The 18,967-nt window shown below is 37.4% G+C and overlaps 1 protein-coding gene across 2 annotated transcripts in view; it reads left to right on the top strand.

Moving 5' to 3' along the window:
• Positions 1 to 16,653, top strand: part of HACD2 (3-hydroxyacyl-CoA dehydratase 2) — a 28,407-nt gene extending 11,754 nt beyond the window's left edge. Inside the window, exons 5-8 of one of the 2 annotated variants that reach the window (XR_011141963.1) lie at positions 5,783 to 5,904; positions 6,563 to 6,741; positions 9,090 to 9,271; positions 15,732 to 16,653. Coding sequence is in view for 1 of the 2 variants with exons in the window: in XM_068949077.1 (XP_068805178.1) it covers positions 5,783 to 5,904; positions 6,563 to 6,741; positions 9,090 to 9,172 (384 nt within the window). In the remaining variant the exon portion in view is untranslated. Of the gene's footprint in view, positions 1 to 5,782; positions 5,905 to 6,562; positions 6,742 to 9,089; positions 9,922 to 15,731 lie in introns of those variants that run through there. The other variant, XM_068949077.1, reaches the window with a different exon arrangement.
• The last annotated feature ends 2,314 nt before the right edge of the window (positions 16,654 to 18,967 follow it).

Genomic DNA, 18,967 nt, shown 5'->3' with positions numbered 1-18,967 from the left:
TCACTACTCCTCTCTTCCATACACAACTTGCTCTTTATACCATCGCACGTAGGAGCTCCCCCTCAATTGTTTGTCCGCAGCAATGGCTAGATGTTCTCAGTCGTTGCTATCTAAGATGATCTTGCCCTCTGTATGTCCTTCATTCAGTTTTCATACGTTCCAGTATAGGTGTGGTTTTGGGTCTGGGTGTCTTTTCTCATTGTTTACCGCAGCAAATGCTGCTGGTATTTCATATAAATGCCTGCAGAATCTTCTAGGAGCAATCCAATTTGAAAATGATTCCCAGCTGACAACTACTTTTAAATCTAAATCTGTTTCCATGTCAATTGATACAGATATTGCTAACTTTTTTGTATGATCTAAATATCTTGGAGTAGCCCAAGCTTGTTACAGCTCTGCTGTTACTTTGGCCATCTGATCTTATTATCTCGTTTTAAAAAAAAGAAAGAAAGAAAAAAGCCTTGATGCCATTGTCAGCAGCTTCTCTCTCAGAAAACATGGCTGCCTGAAAGACGTGATAGACATTGGCTGTCATACATGTAACTTAACATGGAGAATGTCAAAAGGAGCATGTCCCTTTTTGCCAAGTCTTCAGGGAAGCTCCTGTCTCTTCTTTACCATACCGTTGATCAGAGCTTCCATCCACGTTGATAAGTAACATATGTCACTGTAGTTCCTAATAATTAACTGCCCTTTCTGATATGATGATGCTTGTTCTTGTGGAGCCTTTGTTTCCTACTACTGGAAACTGTTACTTTTCTTTAAAAAAAAAAAAAAAATCTTGTACATGTTCCCTCTCCTTCTGATTTATTTCACTTTTGATGGAAACAAACGTACTCTAGTCCCTACTAATTCAAACTCACAGGGGATAAATGCTAGATTGTCAACAAGAAAATACAATCCCAAGACATTAGATCTTAGATACATATATAAAATATTGTTCAGAAGTATGCCTATAGTTTTGCTTGAAACCTATTGTTTTTAGTTGTATAATGTTGCAGTACATGGTGCTTAGAACAGGAATAATCTGTGTTTATAAATTGCCTCCTGGTCTTGCAGTAATCAAAAATGTTAAGGGCTGGATTGCCTGGACAGAATTATTCCATATGCGTTCTGTAAGACATGAAAAGGAAATCTGCAAAATGATGATGGATTAGGGTTTATTGTTGTTTGTTGTTGTTTTTTAACTTATGCCCACATTCTTGCAAAAAACCCCTTCAAAATGGAAGAAAATAAAAGGAAGACGTTTAGACTAACATTCAGCTTTTTTCAACAACAGCATGTGTGTTGTGTCCTCCAGCCTCCATAAATTTACGTGGTCTTTGGGTTTAAAAAAAAGTCTTGAGAGACACTGCTATGGTACCTTTTGTAATGTCTCAGAAAGTGAGCATAAGGGAGGATGGGGATGTGAGGAGTTTTCACCTCTGGACTTAAAATAGAGGTGACAGATTAAATGAAGAGGTTGTCTCATGACACACGCACATACAAGCATGCACACACACATGCACCCCGCACGCAGAACAAAACATCCGAAACAGAATGCCTTATCTGAGAAGATGTGTGTAAAGCGTCACGAGTGTTCTACTCTTTCTAAAGGGCTGTCTGCACAAGTGAGCTCCATGGTGAAGTCCAGGATTAAATTCTCACACAGCTCCAGGATTAAATTCTCACACAGCTTTATGGAACTTGTAAGCTATGCAGTTGCATGATGAGGTGGTTGTAAAATAAAACTCGGTTTTCCTCTTTAACTTTTTGAGTAAGGATCGCTTAATATCTTGCTTTTCCAGACCGCTTTCATATGTAACACGGTTAAAAGAAAAAGCTTCTATATTGCATCCCTCTTCTGTGTCAGAATACTCTTCTGAATACTTGATGTGATTTGAAGCATGCTTCCTGCCACTAACATGTTTATGCTTTTTGTTGAATTTAGTGTTGACGTTTTCATAAATTCAGTATTTATAATAAAGTATTTATAATAAGTATTAAAGCATGGCAGACTTCTAGTAAGCACTGTGCGCTTCCCCTTACCTCCATCACACAAGCAGCTGTTAGCTTAGTGGAGGAGGGCCTGGCATGTAATACAATAGTTGTAGTCCAGGAAATATTCTTGTCTCATTACGCCAGAAAGGAATCAGTTTGGATTTTACTGTCCTTCGTATGAAGGAAGGAAGAGAATGAGCTGACTGGAGTGAAGGGCTGGATGAAAACAGCCATAGGAGAGTGATAAGCGTCCTTCAGTTCAAAGTTATCTTTTTGAATCTTTGTGTGTGAAAATGAGGTCATCTCGTGACATCTTGGGGCCCTTCATGGAGTTCCGTGTGTGACCCAGTTCTGATAGGTAAGTACTATGTCATTGCTGGCACCTTTCTGAGGTATCAAAATTGGTGCCATTACAAGGCTGAAAGTAAGGTATATATTTAGAGGTACCTTTCTAGAACACAGTCAAATTTTATAAAGGGATGGTGTGGAAAAGACATGTACAGCATATTGAGTGGGTAATTAAGACTTCAGCATCTGCAGCTGTGAACTTGACATCTTTCATTAGTAGTAAAGCGTACTTAGAGAAGAGCATTTTAATGAGGTTGAGTTCAAGTAAAAGGAGTCCACACTGAAAGTTCAGAACTCTAAAAGGGTGAGTGCACTTGGCAAGCCTGATTCATCACTGCTTTATCTCTGTGTAAAATTTGAGTAATATTGTACAGCACAAGTGTGACAGACCCTTTATGCCTATTCTGAACCTTCCTTTTTTGTTTTTTTATTGATGTACAACAGAGCAAAAGAAGAGGTGCTGTTTCATCATTAGGGTTGCATAGTGTCACTGTTCTTATTCTTCTGTGTTGGTTTCCTGATGATGTATTTGGATTAAATTTTTATGCAAATAACTTTTCAAATATGACTCCTAACATGAGGAAATTTGTAGAATTTCTAGATTTCTCTTTTGTGCCTTTCAAACCCTGCTTTATATCTTGCATAACTCTTCATGCATGAGGAGAACAGTAAAAGAGGCTTTGTTTTGTCAATTCCCAATTCTAAATCCCATTTTTGTATCTTAAAAGGCTGTGGATTTTCATTTCTTTTAATGAAGACTGCCTGCTATTCATAATCATGAAGATGAGCCAAAATATATTCAAGACCCTCCTTGGTGATAAAAATCAGTTTGAAACACATCAGAAATGTATGCCTATGTTATGATTCACCCTAATTAAGGTAGCTGGACAAATAAGTCATATGTAAATTGTAAAACGTATTGTGACTTTAACTCCTTCTTCAAAGGCTGGCATGAAAAGGTGGAGGAAGAGAAACTGAGTTCTGGGGGCAACCCTGGGCTTTGTGGTTTATGGAGAGCCTGCTGCTGATGGGTTGCACTATCCCTTTTCTCAGCTTGGAAGAGGAATGATACTTAGGCTGCCTTAGCAGTGATTGTTTCTAATTGAATAAGTCTCTTGAGCGACTGTTTTGTAAATCAGTCCCTTGGGGTTCAATAATGTGAATTTAAGACATCTTTATTTGAAATGTTGAGGGGAAAAAAAGTCTTAGTACTTAAAGAGAAGTTCTAATAGTAACAGACTTCTGACAGATCTGTTAGTTTTAGGAAATACATATTTTTAAATTATGAGCTATGGAATGTAGTTAAAATATGATGATAAAATATGTAGGAGTCTTGTGTGACTAATTACACAGAAGGGGACTGTTTGAGAACTCCTTAGGTCATTTTGCTTCCAAAACTACCACCAGTTGCCAGTATTCTTCCTTCCTTAAGTAGGGACTTATAAAGGCACAATCTGTACTTCTTAAGTGACTTTAACTTTTTTTTGTAATGCTGTGAACTGTTTTAATAACTTCCAAATACAATTCGATTATTAAAGTAGATTGGGATAACTATACCTCAGAAAGCAGTGTTACAGAAGCCCTGTGACAGAATTGAATTGCAACAGCCAAGTTTTCTCAATTCATTACTTAACTCTTAGGATCCCAGAAACTGTGATGCTCTTGTCCTCAGTCGTATTTTCAGGTGGTGCCTTAAGCAACAAATTTTTGTTTGATTGGTTTTACTGACTTCCGTAAGTAGGGAAAGAAGTGGGGTGTCAAAGTGTAGGTTGAGGTCTGTCTTTTTATTCGCACAAAACACAGAAGCTTAGATGAACTCACTAAGCTGCTAGTCATGATTTGCCCAGAAGGTGCAGCTCGTGAGCGCTTGGGAAGCATGCTGCTTTTTGGGAACAGCATCATCTGTGAAGTGCTGCTAACTCTTCCAGGTTGAGAACTGAGCCTTGCTTATCAAGCAAACCCAAAACAGGATTAGGATCCTGTTCTAGATATTGTAGAAATATATAGTTAGATATGGTCTCTTCTCTTTAAAGAAGTTCTGGGTTTTGTTCTTTTATGATGATGTAAGGGAGATTAATGTGCTGGCAAATTACCAGAGTTTCATGTGGAAAAGAGCAAGCTATGTTTGCTGCAAAATGCAATGGAAGTGACTTGAAATGCTGTAAGCAGCATCTCATGTAGAATAACACCAACTATACATATATATTTTTATATAACTCTTCCTCGGTTTTGTAGTCTCTGTAACAGAAAGCTTTTATGGATAGTCTTCATGAGCTGTTTTACAAGCAAATACATGATCAGTCCCTTTCTCCGAAAAGGTTTCGGATGGTCCGTATACTTTTTTTTTTTTTTTTGCATGTATGTTGCCCCAGATGAATAGGGTGCACCACCCACACCTACTGACTTCCTTTTCCCCTTTTTCAAGAGTTGGAGGAAAAAAGAAAATGCAGGCCCCTGTGGCTGAGCTCTTTTTGTTCCCACGGTGCAGTGAATTTGGGCTGAGGGTACCCATACTGCTGAGAATTCACAGCATGCTTTTGGGGGGGGGGAGGGAAATGGAGGGCTGCGTAAAAATCATGTTTATTTGTGCTCTCGTGAGTTTATAGTGTGGTTATGTGCCCCCATAAACTTTCATAAAACTGCTGTTCTATTTCAAACTTAGCTCATAACTGTGCTCCCAAATCTAAGATTTCATTTTAAAATATCGTACGCTTGTGAAGACTAACCTTCAAAATAGAAAGGGAGTAAAACTGGTTCACTGGTGTAAGTGAAATAACAGCTCAAAGAGATGTAAAGCAGTGAAATGTAATAATGCCTTAAATGTAATGTTAGAGGAACAATGCTGGAAGCAATAAGCAAGAGGAGGAGCAGGTAGCTGTCAAGCTTACCTGAGGTGGGACAGATAAAATTTGAGCTTCCATTTCTCTCCTCCCAGCCTTTGGTTTAGCTGCCTTATTGCTGTCCAGAATTAGGACCCAGGTCCTCATCTGTGAAGAAAAACTGTTCCTGGTAGTCAGAAATAACACTCACTAGGACTAGAGTTTAAACCAGTTTTGAAGTGAGACTAACGCTTTAGCTTCTTCTCTGCTTCCTGCACTAGGAAGCAATCACAGGGCTGAAGTAGAAGTACTATATAGGTATGGGAAGAGTTGTGAGTCATTCTCAGTATTTCAATAATTTCTTGCACTAATTGCATTATACAGAATGAGGGATCTTAACTTACCAGATCACCAGAGCTATTCTTAAGCCAACCACAAAAATATGGAGCATGATAAAGAGGGTGGTTTTTTTTGCTGTTGTTACTAATGTTGCTTTTAAGCTCATTCTTGGAATCCGTTTTCTGAAACGATGCGATAAATTAATCCATAGGAATTTATTTCTTTGGAGTATTTTTGGTCTACTGAGTAATTAGTAACGCCTGAATTTATTCTGAACTTCTCTTTCTTTCTTATAGGTACAAACTGAAGATAGTGTCCTGTTGTTTGTTGTGGCCTGGACAATCACTGAGATCATCCGCTATTCTTTCTATACATTTAGCTTATTAAACCATCTCCCTTATCTCATCAAGTGGGCCAGGTATGAGGCATAATAGAAATCACAGCCCTTAAAGCACTGATTCGACAGAAATATTTATCTTTTCAAACAGTTGCAGTAAAAAAAATAAGATGCTGCCTGGTGGTAATTGCCCTATCTGTGAATGTGACTTCCTTCTTTTCAAGAGTTTTCCTGGTTAATTAATCTATCAAATTAAAGCTGAAACATTACTTGGTCAAAATTCAATCCCGTTTACAAAGTGATTGTGTTTGTCAGAAACTGACATTTAACAATAAGGAGAGAAAGAACTTTTTTAAGGTGAAGCATGTTTAAATCGAACTGTTTTAACTGAAAAAATTTGTAAGCTCCTTGGTTTCTATTGACTGTGCTTGGCCTGATTTTAAGTAATATAACAACTTCTGACAAAGAGCTCAGAAGTCAAAGTAACTAAGTGGGGGTCGTTTTAAAGACGGCTTTCAGCTTCTCGAAGGTAATCTTCAAATAATTCAAACGGAGCGTTTTACCTTGCAGTAATGTCCACATCTTGCCATGCTCTAATCAAATAAGGGTTAAGGAAAATAAAACAAATACTAAATTGAGTAGACAACTTCAAAATTTGAATACTCCTGATAGCACTTAACAAATAATTTGTAGGAGTTTGTCATGACTTTTAATCCTTTTCTTAAATATTTTGTTCTAGGTACACTTTGTTTATAGTATTGTATCCAATGGGAGTCTCAGGCGAATTACTGACAATATATGCTGCATTACCCTTCGTCAGACAGTCTGGCTTGTATTCCATTAGTTTACCTAACAAGTACAATTTTTCTTTTGACTACTATACCTTCCTGATCCTGATTATGATCTCTTACATTCCAAGTAAGTATGAGCTTGTTAGGGTTTTTTTATATATATAAAATAAAAGCAGTATGAGGAAAAGCTGTGAGATTAAAATATACATAGCTAAGTACTTTTGTGTAATTAATTTTGAAAATTACCTATAGAAAACAGCTCAAACAGCAGGGATTGCTTTCTACCAATGTGTGCAATACAGTAATATTGTGTGTTTTTCTCTTATAGCTGGAATATAAAATAACTGTACTACCTCTTGGCAAATGCTGACTTCTTAATTTTTTGTTTTAAAAATGCTTTTGCCTTAATTTTTAAATTTACAGAATTTTAGGAGAACAGAGTTCAAAATCTATCAGAATTTGGTTATTTTTCCATTGAGATAGTCTCAGGTTGCTGTTTCCATAGATGGAATGGGATCTGGCTTTGCTGTTTTGAAATCGGCAATAGGGAATACTGGAGTCTCCGAGTCCTACTTAAAGCCTGTAGCAAATTTAGTTATGCAAACACAAGTCTAAGAGAATAATGTAGTGATGATGTTGACGTTGTTAGTTGTCTCTGTAGCTGTCTTTATCTGAACGCTGCTGTTTGTGCAGAATGATAAATCATATACTAAGATTTAAATTTCAGCATTGTGGTGTTCTGTAATAAGCACTTACTTTTAGTGAATTACTTTGTAATTCTGACCTCAAGATTTATAAATTTCTTCAGCTGTTCTCAAAACACTTTTTATACACTTATGTCTCCTTGTCCCCTCTTCCAAAAATGTCGATATTACTAACTCCAAGGAGGCAGAATAATATCTTTTGTTTCAGTCAAAATAAACATGAGTATTACTACTTTGGAGTAACTTGGCCACAGTTGACAGGCCGTGTGGGAGGGAAAAAAATTAAGCCCAAGTAACAATTTTATCCCTCTTTCGCCACTAAAATATCTTATCTGACAGACCACTTCTCTGTAGTCTGTCAGATAAGATATTTTGTGGTATCCATTTGTCAGATGCGTAACTTGAATGCAGTCTCTTTTTGTAATCATTATTGTGAATTGGTATCTTAACTATGAGAACCAAAATTATGTGCGTGATATTACTACTTTGGCTTAAGTGGTCTTAGGTGCCTTTTCACATGAAGGAATAGCCTGTGGTGTTCTGGAGATGCCAGAAGATGAACATTCATTGCACTTGTCTGATTATATCACAAGTCAGCAGTTCTTTGATAAAGGCTTCCTGTGCAGGGGGTTTGCTTTCTGAACCCACTGAAGATCTTGAAAGTTTTGGGAATGCTAACATTGCAAAGAGAGCAACTTTGAAAACTGTTGTTGAAAATTGAGATTAACATTCCTGATAGTTGCATTTTATCATTTACTTTACATAAATCTCTAATACTAGTCTGTCAGAATTAGAATCTTGCCAAAAAAGATGTCATTAAATTCTCTGCATGTAAAGGATCCCTGTTATGAATGAGCACCTGAATTTACGTAGACTTATAATGGAGATGCCATGTGGCTCTGTATACTACTATGTTTCTGACCAACTGTATTCACTACTTAACACTGGAGGAGTGAAATCAATTGAAAGTCAGGATAGGGGGAAACGATTAGGAAATGAAATACAGGGTAAAGAAAGCCAGAAGAAATCTCGACAAATAGTAAATATTTTAGTACACAAACTAAATAGTCTTTTGTTGGTCTCCATTTATAACGAACGCTTGGTGTATATAACTGATGTAATCTAGGCTGATGCTGACCTTGTTTAGTTTACATATGGTTCACAAAGATGAAGGCTTAAGTCTAATGGCAGTTTTAGCTTTTGCTGTTCATGTATGTTTGGTTCCCATCTTCCATTTTGTTTTTTTCTGCAAACATACTGTATATAATGCAGCCTTAGAAAAGGAGGAAGAAAGCTTTGTGTGGAGGATGGAGGCAGGTGAGAGGGGCACCAGGTCAGGTACAGTTTTTTAGATCCTGAGAAAGGGACACTAAACCTGTAAGGAGTGAAACAAGTCTGGAAGTTCTTTTTGGAAAGAGTTTCATTCCTTATGGTGCTCCTTTTCCTCCTTGCAAAGTATGTTCTTTCTATTGTGTGTATGCAGTTCAGGAAACTTTGTCATCCTGTTTGTACGTGCAGAGTTGATTATAAAAGAAGGTTATTTGGCCTTTAATTCAAAATTGATTGCTCCGGCAAAAAATAAATGGTGAAGTCTGAAGACTGTATTATTCCCTTAAAGGACTAAAAGGCAGTAGACGATATGAGTGGAAAGTGGGTAAGCATGTTTTATTTTCAGAGAGAACTGGTGACCTTGAGTATGTGACTGTGCATCTCACATTGACACACAAACCTGACTGCGTACTTTATTTACTTACGTCTGTTTTCTCTTCAGTCTTTCCTCAGCTGTATTTTCACATGCTACATCAGAGGAGAAAGGTACTTTCGCACACTGAAGAACACAAGAAGTCGGAGTAATTCCAGCTCTTTTTGAGAACTTTTCAAACATCAAAATGCTGCAGATTTTCAATACTCAGCACGTTTATAGAGAATATACCAAGATAAGCTAAGTCAGAGGTAAAAGACCAATAATTGAGCAAGAATAACCAATAAACCTGATTTCACTGAAATTCCATGGTGTAAAACATTGAAATAGTTTTCAGCTTGCAGTGCTTCAGAAAACTTCTACAATTTAAATGGCTTTGGCAGTTAGCCTTTTACTTTTCCTTAAATGATATGCTGAATGGTTTTCAGTTATTACTAAATGCCTGAGGGTTACAGTATGAGTGATAAAGTTGTACCCACTAAATGCTTGAATTGGGATTATATTACTGATACATATATATAATATATATATATGCATATATATATATATATATATAAAAAATTTTTAAGTGCTTGACTGCATGCCAGAAACCGTACGTATTGCTGTGGAAGCAAACAATATGCTCTGGAACGCTGTACGACTTTTGTCAGAGACTCCAGTGGAGAATGTAACCCAGGCAGACTGTTTGAATTTAGAAAGGTAGGTTGTGAATTTAAAAGGCAATGGGAACAGGAAGGCAATTATGGAAAATAAGAAGTTCTTCAGGAATTTAAACACTAGGGTATCTGACCAGAGAATGTTTTCTGAAGATCTGGTTTAAGCTGATTACTCCAACGCTAACGTTCATCCAGAGGCTAAAATGCTGATGTGTTGAAACACTAAAACTCCTCTTAAGTACTGCAGCCTTGGATATTTTTTAAAACATGAAAGAACACTTATAGTAGTATTTCTCATGAAATCGATGATGAATCTGAACAATATAAGGAGGCAAGTCAGCCAGAAACAGGTGTTCTCCCTTTTTGACTTTACATTATCATCTCCAGTAATTATTGACTAGCTCAGTGGGTACTCATCTTTCTGTGTTGAGGACTATTTGATCTACTGTAGAGTCCTTTGAGGGCCTTGTACTTCAACCTGTCTCTTCTCAAGTGACTAATATGTATCACTCTGGCACATCCAAACAGGCAGTTCCAGACACACTGCTTCTGAAATAGTGCAAAAAAACTAAGTCCTAAGTTCCTTCTTTGAAAGCAGGTATCTCGTGTTTTATACGCTGCTTTTGCAGGTTGGACAAGCCTTCACTCATCTGCTCTCTTGAAAGAGCAGAGAGCACAGAGAGGCAGACTTAACTAGGAGCTTCCTCTGGGTTCTTGGGCCAAACCTTCCCTGAGGAAGGTAAAGCAGATGATGAAAGGACTGAGAAAACCATGTGGCAGGCCAGAACGTTCTAATGCTGTGTGAGCAGTGGCCTGATTGCAAGCCAACTGTGTGCTGAAGGAGGATGGAGCAACAGAGGGAGCAGGGAAATGAGCAGACATGCAAGCAGAGGCAAAAGGAAATGTAGAGTATGGTCTTTGCTCTGTCAGGTACTGGTAGTCAAATACTCCTGTCTTTACCCATCAGAGCCACTTGACACCAAGACCAGGGCTTCTCTGGCTCCCCTCTTGTAACATCATGATTCAGTATGCAAATGAGGTGTGGCTACTACCATGGTATCTGTGATACTGGTCTTGTGCCGTGCTTTCCAGTACCGCCCCGGCCTTGGCCCACATCTGTGTCCCAGCATGCTTTTGCATGACACGTTGCAGCGCTCTCCACGTAGGGCAGTGAGTACTAAGTGCATGGCCTGTCCGTTCCAGCAGTTAAGGCGAGCTGGATTTACAATTACTTTTGTTTTATATTTGTCAGAGCTCTATTTAAAAAAAAAAAAAAAAAACTTTGCATTTTTTTGGTAATTTCCTTTGTTGGCTCCATCAAAAAGTTTGACTGAATCTTCCTAGCACTCAGTAGTATGCCTAACACCTTTCCTGTTCAACACAAATGGGACTATTGTAAGTAGGGAGGGAGAAAGAGTCGATAATGATTTTTACTTCTATTTTAAACAACCTTCTGTAGACAGCATTTCTGATTACAGCCAACAACTATAGCGACGTGCAACCTAAAAGTGGTTTTGCATTGAGACACAACAGTTCATTTCTCTATTGGGCTCTGTACTGCTGTGTTCCGGTGATCTGAGAAATGTTGCATTATATGGAATTCACTGTTCAAAGATGTATACGTCACCTTTGAACAACACATCTCCTTTTGCTTGTACTTGCACTCAGTTGTCAGTGTTTCTGAAGGATATCATTTAAAAGATCTGATTTTCTGATGTGCTCAGGTTACTGCATGTTGTGGGTACTCTGCTCCCAAAATTTTTCTTGATTTGATTTCTGTGCCTGAATATAAGATTTGGATTCAAGTTTGTTCCAGGTTGGAGGGGGAAAAAATGGCTGTATAGTATTCCTATATGAAACAAACTTGTAGATACATTGATGGGAAAGATGTAGTACAAATCTGTATTAGGTGGCATTGGGCCTAAGAAGCAGAGAGCCGCCAATAGGGAGAAGGCTTGTACAGCCAGCCTCTTTACTGAGTTAAGCTTTATTTTGGAATAGTTACTTCAATTGAAAATATTAATTTACTGCACAAATGCAAATAAACTACAGCCTTTTAAAAGAATATGGTGCTTATTTCCCTCTGAAAGAAAGAGAGGAAAATAAATTGTTTTGATAGTAAGAAATCTCATCAAACATAAAACTGTTTTCTTTTTTTTAAATCTATATTCTGAAATATGAAGCATGCAATTAATAGATAAAAGGATTCTAGCATTTATGACTGCAGTGCTTTTTCAAGTTAAGCTTCCATACAAATCACTGGAAGGTGATCTTGATTAAGAACTTAGTATGATGCCCTAATACTGTTTGGGTTTTTCCCTAATACTGACTCGGTCACACATGTGTGTGTGTTCCCCCCCCCCCCCCCCCCATAAAATGTTAACAGTGAAATTGTGATGTGGTGTATGTGAACTTTATAATGGAAGCTTTGATCAGGACTCTTTCACAAGTCTAAAGGTTTAGTTTTTGAGGGTTTTTTTTTACAAGCTACTAACTTGGTTTGCACGTTTTTCTCTCTATCAGCATCACCGAACTGCTGCAGCAGACATCTTTTCTGCTTTGGTAGTCTGTGTGTTGTGTGCTCTAGTTCAGTCAACAATACTACCATGTTCTATCATGCCAGCTTTGTCTGAGTTAGTCATTACCCTCAAAAAGACCGTCGTTCTTCCCAGTGTGTAGTTTACAACTGGAGTTGTAGAAATGTTCATATTGTAAATTACAGTAAGATGCAGACTACAGTGCAGGTAAATTGTAATTTTTCACAATGTGATGTTTCTATCAAAGTTTTCTTACTTATCAGTAGAAAGGTTGGCATTTGCGTGCACCAATCTGCAGTGTCGTTTTAAAGCCTATCTTTCAGAGACAACTTTTCATGAATATACATCAAATCATATGCTTTGATGTATATTTGTCAGTGAAATTTGGGTGAAAACTATATACGGTCATTTTTGTATTTTTTTCTATGTCGTGAGGAATAAAATTGTAATTTTATAAGTCTGATTCACTAAGATTATTATAAGTTAAATGTATTTTTTGTATATTTAGGAATCTGGTATTACTTGGAGCTCTGAAAGATTAAGCATAGACTTTTTATGCATGTTTGGAAGACGTTTCTACTTGATAATGCAGTGAAATGGTTTGTATGCTAAAATACTAGTCTGTGTTGCTGCCTTGTAAAATTGATTCTGTGCTCTCTGCCTGGATTTGGACTACTGACCAGTGATACTGATTGCTGTAATCCAAATAAAATAATTCTGAACAAAACATGTTGTATTGCTACTGTTTAAGGAACAAAAGCAGATAGTCTGCAAATGTGAAATCAGGGCTGCGTTTTTCTTTATCTGTATATAATACCTTGCAGTTTACAAGATTTTTTGGCATGGATTACTTTTTGAGCTCCAACGAAAGACAAGGTTGACTTAAATTCTTTTACTAATGTTCTGTTATTTCACATTTGAAAGAAGTGTTCCTAACATGTTAACTGATTATATTAAAATTCAAACTTACTCTATAACTTCCTGAAGGATCCTGAATAGAATGTTAGCTCTTTGCTCCTCTGTTGTTGTCTGTACTCTAGGTGGGGATGGTTTTCTACAAAAAGCAATTTTGGGAATTACAAATACAGTAGAATGCTTAACTAAACCAACAGAATACTTCAGAGTTTATTTACTAAATATAATGTGTCTGCTACCACAGCAACGCTCTTAGCATTTTTAACACTTCCTGAGAGATTTAAATACTGTGTCTAGGTTCCATTAATTCTCATAAATAATAAGTTAGAGTTGCCTAATAGGAACTGAGTAGCAGTTGCAGAGTGAGTGCTGTTATTCTAGGCATATGCTTGTCATAAGATTGCACAACTACAGTGATTTTTTGTTTGACTGCAGAAGGGATGAAATAATATTGTCGTGCCCAGCATCAGCACGTGTCCTACGCATGATAGCTGTGACTTAGCACTGCTGTGTAATTAAAACTTCTTTTTTAAATGCTGTGCTGTGAGGAGTGGTGCTGAGCTCCATTTGTGCCTTAGAATAACTATTATTTGTTATTTCTGTTTCCTCTTTGCATTTGAAAAACAGCATATGTGGAAACAACTTTAGTTACCTAGGGTAAAAGGAGAAAGTCTGAGAAGCATAAGGATTCTGAGTTCATAGGCAAATTAATTTCACAACAGTATTTCAGGCTCATCTTAAATAAAGCGTTGGCAGTTCTTGGCATAAGTCTTGGAAGGATCTCTGCTGTTATAGTGACTATAAAATAAAAGGTGTGAATTTGTGTGCGACTCAGCTTTATTTGTTATGGACAGAGCATTTCTAGAGAGTTGGGATCAATGACGATTCAAGCTGCCCAACTACCTGAACATTCCATTCGATATCCAGGGGCTTTTGCGTTCTGCTTACCCACCGCCGAAACAAATGCACTTCCGCAATTGTCAGAATGTTTTTAGTATTGTGGTGAGAGAGAATTCATAAAGTTTCTGTAATCATTTCTGAAGGCTAGCTAGAAGCAGTCGCAATTAAAAATTTGGATGGGAAACTTAAAACTCTTCTAATCTTGCTGATCACTAATTACCAGATTAATAACTCCCTTTAAAGATGTGAAAGATCTTAAAGTCGCTGAAGCCCTTTTGATGTGTTCACAACTTAATGTGGCATCAGTATTGTGAGAGGTGGGCTTTTCTCTTTGATGTGATGACACTGATAACATGCTAGTAGGAGGGAAATAAATGTTGCTGTCAATATCACATCTTATTTTTCTTCTAGTTTTTTAAGTAGATATATATTATATTTCAAACCACCACTACAAAAGTGTAATCCAGAATGTTTAGAAAAACTGTCTAGTTAGAGATTGTGCCTTGGCAAGCATCAGGTGTCACAATAAACTGGCTCTCTGTAGATGAAATGAATGAATTCTGTCCAGGTTGTATGTAGAAATTTTACGTTAACTGGTACTACATAAGGATGCTATTATTGGGAAATTCATTACTGGAAGTGTTTGCGGAGGCTTTCTTAGTTGAATTGTGTATGAACACTGAACTGCATTTTCTCCTGTCTTACAACTTCACTGCTTCAGACGGTCTCGGCACAGTCTTCTGCAACCATCTGTAGCTGTCATTTAAGCGCTGCTTAAAGCGTTGTAGCCACCATACAGAAATGTCATTTACAACAAGCCTGCATTTAAAAACTTTTAACACTGACGTTTTCCAGTTTGAACGCTTAAACTTGAAGAATTGTGATTGCTGTGTAATCTAAACTGAGCCTCCTAGGCATTACAATAGGGTTAGTCTTACTCTAAAAAGAGTGAGTAATAATCTAAAGTACACAGAATTAGCCTGAAATGCTACTTTTTATCTCCCTTAAAATTAGTTTTAGGTTAATGTCTGTTTGTAGGTCAGCCCGTTGTTTCTTCCACATCTAGCATGCCTACAAACAATTTAACTGTGGGGAAGATATATGAAGTAGAGGGCTTTCTAATCAGCCTATAAAATGCGTTATAAAATGACTTTGGTTTTTAGTTAAAGGTTTCTTCAGGTAAAATATAGCTCTTCACTTAATGGACAAAGACAAGTATACTGTGTGCTGGGCTGCTCTGATAAATTATGCTTTTAGTACAAAGATGAGATGGAAGAAGGGGAGAGAGACTGGAGGATACACAGCTAACACTGGTGTTTCAGGAAAACATTCGGGAGTCACCAAAACTCTCAAACTCTTCTCCTTTCTTCCTCTAGTAGCTCATAGTGGAAAAACAGCAGAATAACAGCATTAAATGTATTTGCTGAAAGGTTTTATTTGGTGTTCTGACAATCTTGAGGCCCTTTCATTCTGCACTAAGTGTTCATTTTATGTTTGTGACTATGGGGAAACTGGATGCAATGGCTTAGGTGCTCTGTTTTAGTCCTCAGGTCTCGTGTAGTACTCTTATGAAAGTTACTGGACTGAGTATTAAACGTTTCCTCATTCAGCCTTTCAGTACAACGTAAACTGTTCTAAGAGGGTTTTCTTCCTCTTACTACCTACAGCACTGCAATTAACTTTAGTATATTGCCTTTCTGCAGCAATGGAGCTGAGCTGGAGAAATGTTCACACTTCAAATGAACATTCAGCTGAATAAAAGAAGGAACTGGAACCAGTTTCATCCTCTACAAATGCATTTGTAGAAGCTATTTACTTTCTTACTGTTCTTCGTAGCATGTGAAGGCACTTTATGCTGACTAGTTCTAATAGAACAAACACTGCATAATACAATATACAAGACGGGATACTGGCATGCATATAGCGAAACATCAAGTTCAGTGGAGAGGACAGCATTCTTGGTTTCTCATGCAGTTCTCATTTTACGATTATGGTGTGCTGCTACTTAATTATTGCTAGGATTGCCTCACCAGACAGCAAGAGTCGTCACAAATAAAATTAATTGAAGAAACAAAAGCACTGCAACTCTTCACTGATGGAAGCAGCAAAAAAACGTTCTTGCCTCAGCAAGAAAAAGGGCCGTGAGATAGAAAATAAGACATTGCTGGTTCAGTTTACTTAGCGAGGACGGGCACTTGATATTGTCAATGCTTACCAGAAGTAGACTCTGCAACCTGGAGGTATTTGAATTACTCTTCAAAAAGCAATCAAAGGATATGTGGAAATCTGTTCCAGGTGTACAGTTGCATCCAACTATGTGGCATACATGAGCATTTAAGGGCCAATGTGCTGCTGCAAGGCTGCAGATAAGGCCTTAGCTTGCTGGATGCTGAAGAAAAAAATTATTTTGGAAAGATGTAAAGCCGCTACGTATCACAGATGGTGAAATTATATTATTTAGATAGTCTCCAGTCTGACTTTAAAATTGATACTCGTTTGCATAACAAGCCATTCTTGGAGTCTGTTATATGAATTTTTAAGAATAAATGTATAATATATTGGTTTATGACCACTGCAGTTGTGTAATTCAGAATGACTTTTTAATAAAAAATGTTCTGCCTTTGTATATTTTTATATTTATTTTATAACACCAGCTGGATGTGAAAGGATAGAAGTCTGACTGCCAGTTTAGCCTGTGCTTAGCTCCAGAGCATCCACAGCATGCGCTAATCTCATCTCACAGTAAATATGGAGGGGGAGCATACACAGATAGTTAGATGAAAACAATTGAAACTAGATTTCCTTATTCTGCATGCGCAGAATAACAGTTTTCTATGCACTTTATTTTTCCACTCCTGTTTAAAATAAAGAAGTGGTTCCTTGTAGAGTTGCATGAAAGTATCAGGTTGTTCCTTTTGGTGCACAAAGCTGTGACTTGAGGCAACTGGTAAGTTTAATGGGCAAAACCAGCTGACTGTGCACCCTGTTTTCAGGTGTGTTGAAGCTAGGCTTTCCAGTACTGGAAGTTGATGAGTTGCTGGTGTGCTTAGTGCTGTAATGACAAGGCCTATCACACGCTTTCATGTTAGGCATTTGTGACCTTAAATATTGGTGCATTTCTGCTTGTGCTGCAGATCAGTACAGTAATTTTGTAAGCGGAATTTAAGACTGAGTCTCATTCCAGCTTGTGTAGAAGTACTTGATGAACTAACTTAAAGGTGTCTAGCTAGTATGCCAAAAGCATAATTGTTGTATTCTGAACTTCACACAAGCTACAGAAGTCCACTCTAGGTGACTGAAATCCACTCTACCGTTGCTTTGACGCTATCCATAGCTGAGCTAGCAGGACTAAAGCGAGGCTGAATATTAAGTAGATATATATGGGTTACAGTTAACAAACTGTTGCATATGCAGTCTTTGTAAAGAACTGGAATCCTCAGCTGCTTTTTTCTTGATGTCTTGATACATTAAATCCCTGCAAATAACCCACTTGAATTATTTGCATTATGATGTGTTTCATGATGTAGTCTTTCTGTATTGTACATGTGCATCCAGCTCTAGGGTGACCTAAACAGCACAGAAATGCAAATATTTTTAGTTCTAGATTTGCAGAGAGATGCTGCGGACACTGCTATGATGAAGTCTGATTCAAAAAGCAAGCTGTCTTTCCAGGTTTCTGTGTAGCCCTGCAACCATAAAAGTCAGTTATGAGCCAGGCTGTTTTTATTTTTTTAAGGCTATGTTTCTATGTTTTCACAATTTCCTACTCACCTTTGGATCCATTCCTTGCGCATCATCAAGATCGAGAAAAAAAAGCCTGAGAATATGTAACAGCAGCTTGTTCAGTTTTAGTATTTCGTGCCTCCAAGTTGGATTCTCTTTTTAGCTCTAGGCTTCAAAGGGCTGTCTTGGACTACGCAAAGACAATCAGTGAAAGGACCAAGAGTCTGTTTTATGATGGCTTCACTAGTTTAGGGAGCATAGTTATTTTGGAGTTCTGTATTTAATACTTGTGTGAACCTTATGGCGTTAAAGGCTATGAAAAGCGAAACGTGTGGCACCTGTTCTGAGGCCTCTTGTTAGACGTTCTTCCCTATTTTAGGTAAATAACACAGAAGCAGAATATTAATATTTGCAATAATGTTCTTAATGTTTGTACCTACTGTTAATAACACAAGTAAAAATGTTTTAATACTGATTTGTGAGACAACATCTGAAATTGGAGTTTGTGTGAACTGTTGTGTGTTTAAGAACTTGAGATCTGTGTTTCACTTGGCTCTGTGACTGTTTGCTGTGACTCTGTGACAGCTGCCCTGGAGGATCTTGTGCGCTTGATATGACTCTAGTAATTCTGTCCTTCTGTCCTGATTCTCTAAATCGTCCATATGCCTACTTCTATTTAAATATATTCTTTAACTTCCTTGCTTAAAATATAAGGAGAAACACTTGTCTGAAGGAAGGGGAGCCCAAACAAAAGGAATTATTGCAGGTTTTTATTTTAATCCAGAAACTGATTAAATTATTATTGAAGAAACCTAATGGAACCTTTTCCCCAAAACCAGAACAGCTTGAATGATTGAGTGACTACGATAAGGCTGGGCTAGGGTGGAAGGTGGTAGGACGTTAGCCTTTCTAGATAAGGTGCAGTATGTTCCTCTATTTTGGCAGTACATTGTCATGTGATATTTGTGTTTGTTCATCTCCAATAATAGGGCAAGTATTGTCATTTTAGAGATTAGAAAATTCAAAGAATACTTGTAATGTATTGCTTTTACTTTTTAATATGCAAATTTTCACAAACCATAGTTGACTTTGTTATGGCCTTTACTTCTGAGTATCTAACTTTGTCTCTTGTAGCCTTTGTTGGATTTCTTACTTGGCAATTGGGCAGTAGGATATTGATTCAGGAACTTGAAATTAAAACTGTTTCCTTTCTATG

Source organism: Struthio camelus, chromosome 6 (genome assembly GCF_040807025.1).
Source record: "Struthio camelus isolate bStrCam1 chromosome 6, bStrCam1.hap1, whole genome shotgun sequence".
Classification (NCBI taxonomy): domain Eukaryota; kingdom Metazoa; phylum Chordata; class Aves; order Struthioniformes; family Struthionidae; genus Struthio; species Struthio camelus.
The sequence above is the reverse complement of the archived record's forward strand: the minus strand, read 5'-3'. Positions and strand labels throughout refer to the sequence as shown.